The 10,217-nt window shown below is 29.9% G+C and overlaps 1 protein-coding gene across 1 annotated transcript; it reads left to right on the plus strand.

Moving 5' to 3' along the window:
* On the plus strand, window positions 1–2,210 carry LOC108826828 (two-component response regulator-like PRR1). The gene is made up of 4 exons (XM_018600175.2): window positions 1–1,216; window positions 1,290–1,481; window positions 1,575–1,703; window positions 1,839–2,210. Exons 1-4 carry the CDS (start codon window positions 788–790, stop codon window positions 1,941–1,943), a joined length of 855 nt encoding a protein of 284 aa, XP_018455677.1. The 5' UTR covers window positions 1–787; the 3' UTR covers window positions 1,944–2,210.
* The last annotated feature ends 8,007 nt before the right edge of the window (window positions 2,211–10,217 follow it).

Here is a 10,217-nt window from a genome sequence, read left to right on the forward strand (position 1 = left end):
GTATGCTTATTTAAGAGGTTTTGGGTGTCTTGTTAGTCGCCAATTGCATTCGGATCTGAGATCTGAAAACCGCCAAAATATCTAATGCATCGCTGCTGTCACTGTTCTTGCCTCATTGTCTCGCTTCGGTCGATTTCTTCTATCGGCATGTATTAAGGTTTGTTAATTGTTATAGAGCCATCTCCTCTCAAGTCATGAGTGAACAGTGGTTTTGAGGTACGCCACTGAAGACTTCTGTCAAATCAGATTATGGCTGCAAGCCTGCAAGTTACTCGTAACCAAAACAATCATTTTGAGTAATGAATTTACAAAGTATCATGACGATTGGTGCATGGGGATGGGGTTTTCATTTTATCATTGCATTCCTTTTGTGTAATTCAAAAGAAAATATAGACGGATTAATTTATAAATATAAAAAACGAGGGCTTATTTGTCAAATTCACATTTTTGTCCACTATATAAACCAGCAGACCAAATAAACTGGACCTGTCATGTCTTGGTTCTGAAACCAGAAACTAAACCAAGAAAGGAAGGAAAACACTTTCTCGGAAAAGGTCCAAATTTACATTAATTTTTTTCTTTTTGCCACTTTTGGATTCTGGTGATTTTTCAAAAACAAAGATCACGAGTGTCACTTGTGCTCTCTGTAACCGTTTCATTTGGTCAATTCAATTATAGAAACAAACCAAAAAAAGAAGACAGAACATAACCCAAAAGTTTGAAGTGTTTTGCTGTCTTCTTCCTTTTCTTCATTGAAAAATCTAGAGTTTGTTAAGAAAAAAAAAGAATGGATTCTGAGCTTTATATCTTTGATGGGTCTTCATCTTCTTCCTCAATTTGCCACCATTCAAGTAGTACTGAACCAGATATGTTTTCTTCCGACACGACAACAACAACAGATCTCTTTTGCAAAAATCCTTATCTCAATCCTATAGATGATCCATATCTTAATTTCTTTGACAACTTTACCCCTACGACTCATCATCTCCTCTCTTTATCTCCTCCACTCTCTCAACTCCAAACCCTTAACCTCTCCCACACTAACACGTTCCCCAGTTTCGAAAGCTTCGACCCCGTCAAGACAGAGCATCCTCTGTTTAACTCTTCAGTCATAGAAGATTCATCCAGTTTTCCGAATCAGAATCTCTTAAGCTCGCCGGAAAACTCTTTCCTCTCCGATCACATGCGACGTGTCTGCAGCACTGGAGATTTGCAGGTATCAGTTTACTGTTTTCCTCTGTAATTTTACCTCTAAAACAAAGAGAGTAACTTTTTGTGTATTTTTAAAGAATCCGAGAATGGATACTACGGGGCAACGATCGTACTCGAGTCCTTTAGGTGCGGAGAGCTCATGGACGACGCCGTTTCCCGGCGAAGAACAGGGTTTGAAGGTGGGGCGTTACGGTGCGGAAGAACGTAAAGAGAAGATTTCAAAGTATAGAGCTAAACGAACGCAAAGAAACTTCACCAAAACCATTAAGGTATATTCACTAAACGTTTACACATTTCAAACTATGGGATATTTTTAGTTGCATGGTTATAATTAGTTTATTTAAATGAAATGTTATTTGAAGTATGCATGCCGGAAAACGTTGGCGGACAACAGACCGAGAGTACGTGGCAGGTTTGCACGTAACGACGAAGTTTTAGAGAACCCCAAGATTGCTTCTTCTTTCACTATACAAGAAGACGACGACCTTTGGGTAATTTATTGCCAAACTACATAACTTTCTTTTCTCCTTAACTACATTATTTTTTTTTACACAAAGGTTGTATTTGAATTGAGCTTTTAAGTTAATAACAATCTAAGAATTATTTCTTATGAACTTGTGGGGCAGAATTTGGATGGGTTGCATGAGGAAGAAGAAGCTTTTATGAGTAGTTTTGTGGAATGTCAGTCTCAGCCTCAACGACAAGTGCAATACACAACTTCCTTCTGGTGAAAGCATATCTGTCCGAAGAAAAAGAAGAGCTGAATATTATATTTTCCGACTTAATTTTATAATGGAATGGAATCAAATCGAGTCATATAATGGATATTTATTTTTGATTCTCACTTACATCAAGAACAAAAACTATGCGATTTATGACACTATTGTATAGTGCTACACCAGAAAAACAATTCAAGTTCTTTATAAACAACAGTAATAATTACAAAATATGATTTATTTTGGTAGAATAAAATTGTGGTTTAACTAGTCACTTAGCGATAGTGGTATTGTATCTTTTTCATTGTTTTACTTTTATTAATATATACTGTTTTTCAATTGCCTTTATGTGAATATATAGAAAGTCTAAACATCTGTATCGCCTTTGGAGAAATATTTGACCCTTGTAAGAAGATTCTTCGGTGAAATGATGTAGTTAATTGAATCACTTTTGAATTAGTGGACTACCAAACATTTAGGGGATGTATTCAATTTAACATTTGATGTGATTTAATTTTTGATAGAGTTTTAGATGATTTTAATAAGTTGGAGAAATTTAGGTGGGTTTTGTTAAACTACTCTAGAATATCACCTAAAACAATGAGATTTGAGTTTTAATTTTTTTAACTAAGAAACTCCACCCAAACACCCTAAAATCACCTCAAAACTTTAAAATCTCACAACTTAAAATATTTGTCAAGTTCAATAACAGTGGATTTTAAATGAGTTTTTAAAATTCATGTTTGAATAACAGTGGATTTGTCATTTTAATACAAATCACCTGAAACTCTCGGTTGAATACACCCCCCTTTATATAATCTTTAGTTATTTATCATGAGAAGATTAATATATTAATGGTCCGAATCATTGACAGTAGTCAAGATCCTCTATCGTCATGTTGGTATGTATTGTGTTGTGTGCGACTGTGTTATGCAATCATTAATAGCTTAGAGGAAGTGAGGAACACAATTCAAATATAAAATGTAAGTTTGTCTGGTCCACTAGTTTTCGTACAGTGATCAGTTGATTAAACAGACATCAACGTTAAATTTATAGTGCATATTTAATTTCTTTAAAGATTTTTTTTGAGAATTGATTTGCTAATTTTTGTAAGAATAAGTTGAACATTTTAAAATGGCCTTTCTGTTGTTTAAAACTGAAAATAGTTTTATAAACTACGTGCACGTATTTAAATGAAGGTTGTAGATTTCAAATCATTTGACATTGAAAAGATCCTTTTATGGAAAATAGAAATTTGAACTAATATATAACCATTTCTTTTCGAGAGGTTAATTATTTTTGACGTAGTTAAAACAAGCAGCTATATGGGTCAAAGCAGGAGCATTATATTTCAAAATATTCTTAAACCTATGTTCAATTTTCAATCGATATTTAAGTTAAATTTGTGTGTTAAAATTTAAATTTTTTTGAGTTTTCATATTTGTTTCGTTGAGTCTTGTTTTGCTATAGTTGCACATATTCAAAACGGTATATTTCATCAAAAATATTTAATATTATAAATTACAAATCGAAACAATCAAAACATATACAATATTTGTATTAACGTTTGGCTTCGTAAAAAAAAAAAAAATATATATATATCCTTTGGCTATCATCTATTCTAATCTAATACGATATGTTGACAATATACAAACAAGTTTCAAAATTATCAACTTGCAAATTCTGGCTCTATGTAGTACCTGCTTTCGAAATAATTGGTTACCTAAAAAGGAAAGCTGATGCCTCATATGGAATATGTTCTTGCAATCGAACATCGATATATTTACTTTTTGAAATAGTTTTATGTTTTCTAATGAAATATAGAGTAAACCAGCATCATTCTATGAATACATTAGTTAATCAAAGTAACTTATACTACAACTAATCGGTCAAAATATCCACTGTAGTTAGATCCACATATTTAGGTTTCAGAATTTACGTACTTAATTTTTTTTTGACGTATTCTATATATTTAAGATTAAATTCTGTGCTGGTTCGTCATTTTTAGGTGTTTAATTAACGAAAATTACAGAAATATTAAGTTATTTCTATATTTATCTTTTTCACAAACCATACATCACATTTTTTTAACTTTACAAACCATACATCATTATCAATTTTCTTTTATTCGTGTTTGTTTGTGTCCGGAATAAGCCGGATAAGTTACCAACCGGATCCTCATAACCAACTTGGATATATACTTATGTTCTCCATTTGATTTTCAAATAAACTTCTAAAATTATATATATTGAACTACCTTTTTAAAAGTAGATGCAAACAGCTAAAGTTTAATTTTCCTCTTATTAAGAAAAACACTTGCTGGAGAATAATATGATGGTATCTCAAGTTGTTTATCAATTAGCAGATCGTATTGTTATTTTTTTCGCACTAGCCTTCGATCTCTCTTTTTCTTCTTGTTAATTCTTTTTTTTTTTGGTAAACATGTTAAGATTCTTGTTAATTCTTCTTATGACTTTTTCATATGAAAATATAAAAGTTGAAAAATTGCATTTGGTATTGTCTTCCGTATGAGGTGAAAATCTCATGTCCGGCTATGTAAAATCGGCAAAACACTAAACCCTAAACCCTAAATACTAAACCCTAAACTCTAAACCCTAAATACTAAACCCTAAATACTAAACCCTAAATCCTTGGATAAATCCTAAACTCTAGGATTTAGAATTTATCCAAGTGTTTTGGATAAACCAAGGTTTAAAGTTTATCTAAGGGTTTAGGATTTAGGATTTAGGGTTTAGTGTTGGTTGACGGTATTAAAAGTATATTTTTAACGTGTTTTTGTTTGCAATTATTTTTATTTTTATTTATTTTTATTTTTATTTTAAAAATATAATAAAACTTGACAATATTTTATTTCCTTTTTTAAAAGATATTGAATATGAAATAACAAAATCCTATTGGCTGGGTGAACCTAAAAGTTCACTCTAGGGGTGAACCAAAGAATTTCTCAAAAATAGCCGCCAAAGTAAAATTAAAAAATACATTGCAGGGAGACGTTGAATGGGCTTTGCTAATTATGTGATGTGCTTGACCCTTTATAATAACCAAGTGGTGACAAAGTAAATTAATTTAGATGAACAGACAAAATGTTGCCAAGGCGGCTAGGCCTAAAGCAAATGGACAAGCCAAAATATGATTTACACAGAAAATATTTTTCATTCATTCAAAACAATTTTCTTACACGATTTGTGGTATGCATTGTTCTGAACTTTTGATTGTAATACTCTTTCAAGAATTGGATAGGTTAATTCTAAGTGAGCAAACATATAGGTGAGACGAGGATATTGTCTCTTGGTACTGAGAGATGCATGCAAGGAGTAGAGGTAAGTCATCACTCATCACGGATGGGATCACATATTCCCAATTAAATTTTTGTTCTATCAAATAATCAGTTGCTAAATGGCTCTATTAGCAACTACTGGTCAGCAAAACAGAAGCAAAAATACCTCTTGTTCTCTATCTAACAAACTGCTAAAGTTTTGGGACATTGCCTATGACTCGGTTAAAGATGGAAATGGAAAAGAGATTTTTTTGGGATGATAACTGGTCACCTTTGCGGAAATTGCGAAACTTCTTGCTTTTTACAGAGCAAACACTATAAGAATCCCAAAAGCAGGTACTTTACACAATTTGTACATCGGAGACGGATGGAATGTCATGTTAAGAGACATGTTTTTATATTCTGCTAAAAATCTCACCCTAAGAACCTCCAATAAACATGTTTTTGGCGGAATTTAAAAAAATGTTTCTTAACTTTTAACTAAAAAGCGAAGAACCGATTCTTATAAGTCCTTATTTAAAAAACGGTTTCTTAACTTTTTTAGTTAAAAATTAAGGAACAATTTCTTAACTACCACTAAGAAATTCACTCTAAGAACTCGGGTTAATCATGATAGTTTATTTTGTTTGTGTCAATTAAAATTTATATTATTGTTACTAAATAAATAACACTTTACACTTGAGGGACAAAGGCACCATAAGTCATTGTCATCATTGATAAAATTTCATTTATTGTGCGTATTATAGAGGATTGACTAAACACAAAAGCATAAGAGCATGATTATCAATAAGTAAGTAACATAAAGGGTTTCTTAATTTTTCTTTTGTTTTTTTTGGTCTGAAAAAAGAAGAATCAATCACGGGCCGCCACATGTTAGTGGAACCTACGAACAGTATAAAAAACCCACTGAAATCGATCATTAATTCATGACTTCTGTTACCGATTTTTGGATAAATTGTGGGGCTCACATATTTTTTTTGTTTGTAAAACCTTCTGAAGACCCTACGATACTTATGGTCTAAGACTAATTACTTACTAATAGGAAGTAATCAGAAACCTTTTAAGATTTTTTTTCAGGGTTGGTCATTTTATTCGTTAATTTTGATTTGATTTCTTATTTGTTTCTATTCAATCCAAAAAAATCTCAATATCCGTAAGTATTAGAAGTAAACCAAATATTAAAAATTAATATCTGTTAAAAATAAATAAATAATAAATATTAAAATTTCAGAGTCAGATATATGCTCGTTTCAACTTTTATACAATATTGTATATGTACCACTAAATATAGAAGTTTATATGTATAATTTTATATAACTACTATATGAACATATAAGTTTATTATTTTTATTTATAAAATTACTTATAGAAGTATTAAGTTAAGAAATGAATATAAAATCTTTATAAAAACTATAATTCTTCTAAGATTTTATGTTTTATAAGAACATTCAGTTATCTTTAATTTTTTTATAAAACATATAGTTTCAATAGTCTTTATTATATATTATGTCATATATATTTTAAAAACAGACTTGTATGGTTTATTCTAAATTTAAATATTCGTAAATATTCTCAAATATCTATAATTTTTTAAATATATAAAAACTGTATATCCATATTTTTCCAAAGAAAAAAAAATCAGAAAATTAGATATTTATAAAAAACGAAGTAAATCTCAAATACTGTAAATTATGGTAGCATTTGATTCGCGTCCATCCTTGAGTTTTTTTTTATTTTGTTCACCTGTCCATCCTTGTTATCTGGCGAAAAATACTAGAGAGTGGAAATGTGTCTTTCCAAAACATTCAGACTTAGTGGCAGAGGGAATCTATGGAGAGTCCAAAATGATTCCAAACAGCTTTAACCGTACTCTCTTTCGTTTAACAATTAATTGTATCTACTCAGTCACGAATTTCCATACAATATCTGCAGAAGGATCCATTAACACAACTCGCCATAGAATATCTAAAATTTAAGTTTAAATTAATATTAGATTCTGATCTATAATTTTAAAGTACGTGATTAATTTTGTATAAAATTTTATCATAATAAAATATATATTTAATTTTAGTTTTTGCTTATATCGTAGATCGATTTGGATTGTAATTAGTAATAATTAATTTAAAAATGTTCTTGCAGTTTTATATTTCTTATAATGTGTATATAATTTACTAAATTTTAGTTCATTTTATACAAAATTTTAATTATAGTTTTGGAAAAAAAGACAAAAAAAACAAAACTAAGTTTTAGTTGGAAAAAAAATATAGCGAGCAAAAAACCTCCCACATCTTTGTTTTTTACCCTTCTCCCACATCTTGAAAACAGTAGATCCGTAAAACCAATCCATTAATATGAAGTTATGAACAGATCCTCTCTGACATCACATTTCAGAGACATTCGGAACAATAGACCCAGTGCTGCCATGGTGTGATGATCAAGTTTCCGCTTGTTCTTTGAAGACCATTCAATAAATGTCTATAAGTTTTATGATGGTTGTTTGATTTTTCAGTTTGCTCTAGTTATCTTTTCATCGGTGACTAGCCTTTGCATTGCAGAGAGTTATTAAAGCTTTAGTTTCATCTCTAAACTTAGCTTCAAAGTCGGATTGAAATTAGATTTTTCTCCTCTTTCTGACCTACAACTTTGTTTTTGGAAGAACTATTTTTGGGGTGATTTTCCTAGACTTTTCGCTACATTTAACAACTTAGATTCAAGAACATTGTTCTTCAAGGTTCTTTGAATCAAGCATTTCATTGTTGAAAAAAACATTTCATTAGTATTAATGATATTCACATTCTTATTAAAAAATGGTGATGTTGAAGTCAAAAGCAAATAATAAAACAATGGTAATTGATTACTGATATTATATAAATATTTTTTTTTCGATAATTCATTAGTTTAAATGGTCAGAGCCTTGTTTTGATTGTAAGAGTCAGATTGGTAATGACTGTAGCTTTAAAATTTAAGCTGTAGAAAAAATTTGTAGACTTTTTACTTTGGCTTTAGATTTTATTGCTGTAGATTTTGTGGAAAGCTCAAAAAAATTGATTTGAATATTTGGCTTTAAAAAAACATTTACAGAGCTTAGATTATTTCCGAAGCTGTGATTTTTAAAAAGTCATTAAAACTTGATTATTGTAAATTTGGCATTTTAGAAATAAATGGTGCTCTAGACAGCACCTACATCCATTACCAATTATACCCTAAGAGAGGTGGAGCCGTGGAGGGATCAAATAATTTTGATTACATATTATTTTGTCTTAAATTTAGTGACAAAACGACTTAATTTTAATTTCTGTTAAATATTCATTTAAATATTTGACATAATTTTGATCACATATTATTTTGTCTTAAATTTAGTGACAAAATGACTTAATATCAATTTCTGTTAAATATTTATACTAATGTTTTGTGGGTTGATTTGTGAGTTTTTGATATTGCGGTTAAAAGACCATTTATGTTTTTTTTTTTTTGCAGACTTCCTTTTCAAAATTTTTGTATACACACATGCAATACAACTACTCTGCAAAGGAGTCTAAATTACGTATTTATATTTTGCATATGCATACGTACATGTTTATGTTTGTTAAAAAAACTGTCTTACTAGTTTACAAAAAAAAAACTGTCTTACGTCAAAAATTGGTGCCAAAATATAACTTTACGCGAATTAAGACTAGGGAATTTGGTCGTTCTTTACCGCAAATTGTTTTTTTTTGCTCGTTTATTCCACTTTTCTCTTGTTTGTTCTCTCTTTTTCATATAAAAGTATAGTTTTAAAAGCTTGCCAGACTAATAAAAGATAAGCTACAATACTTTGTGCTAATTAATATTTTACGGGAATCTTTTTTGATTAATGATTTCATTTTACATTTAGTTGAACTATATTATGTTTACATTTAAACAAAAAACAATAGATTGGTATTTTATCCAGGATGTTCGAAGTAAGATGTTCCAAACCCTAATATTTCTCCACAAAATAATAATAATAATAATAATAATAATAATAATAATATTTCTCCAAAATGAATTTTCATCCAATAGCATACCACTTGGTTTTAGATATTAGGTTAACTTTCATTTTCAAACAAAGATCCTATAATGTTGAGATGAAACGAATAAATTACTATTACAAAGTGTTTTTTTGCTAGATGAATCTTCTCATTACCCTTTTCAATATTTTATTAAAATAGTGATTGATTTCCCAACCAATAGGGAGTTGGCATTTCGAAGAGATTCTATATAATAAAGCTTGTCGAACAAATAGATAAAGAATAAAGTATGAATTGATTATTTACTAAGACTTAATGTAGACTTTAGTTAATTAATTAATAAGAACTAGAGCACTCTTGAAAAAGTGGTCAAAAGCTACCTGCAAAAGTCTTTGTAGGTGCAAATTAAGGGAATTAAGAAATAAATTGTACAAAAATGTTACACAAATTATTCTTTCCAGGAACGTAAGACTTTACGCAACCAAGTAATTTTTATTTCTCTAATTAATATATGGTTATTCTTCCATTTAACTTGTCTGCTTGAGTGTTAAATTTTTCTTACTTACTCCACAAAGACAAACTAGCTCAAAGACACTGTAATCTATCTTTCCAAATCTGTTAATTTGTGTGTGTTTATAGGTTTGGTTGTCTGTTTTGTTAGACATTGCAACTTTGTAAGTTCATACTTCATATCAGAGTCAGTCCTCATAGTTAATGTTTTGTTAGAAAAAGAAGATAATTAATGTTTTGTTAAAAAAAAGAAGATAGATAATGTTTTAAGTTTACCCAAAAAATTGAACCAAGCACCTTTTTGTTAATAGTAGAGCTATTGGGCCTTAAGTTTGTTACGAATACAACGTTTTATTAGCTTATATCACAGACCGAGTATTCATTCTTCTACCGTCATAGTTGGTCTGTTTAATCAGTGATTAGGCTTTGAGGTTTGGCTTTACAGGTTTGCAGAAAAAACGATAAATGCTACAGTGATTAGTATAGCGCGAG

This window comes from Raphanus sativus, chromosome 9 (assembly GCF_000801105.2).
Source record: "Raphanus sativus cultivar WK10039 chromosome 9, ASM80110v3, whole genome shotgun sequence".
Lineage (NCBI taxonomy): Eukaryota > Viridiplantae > Streptophyta > Magnoliopsida > Brassicales > Brassicaceae > Raphanus > Raphanus sativus.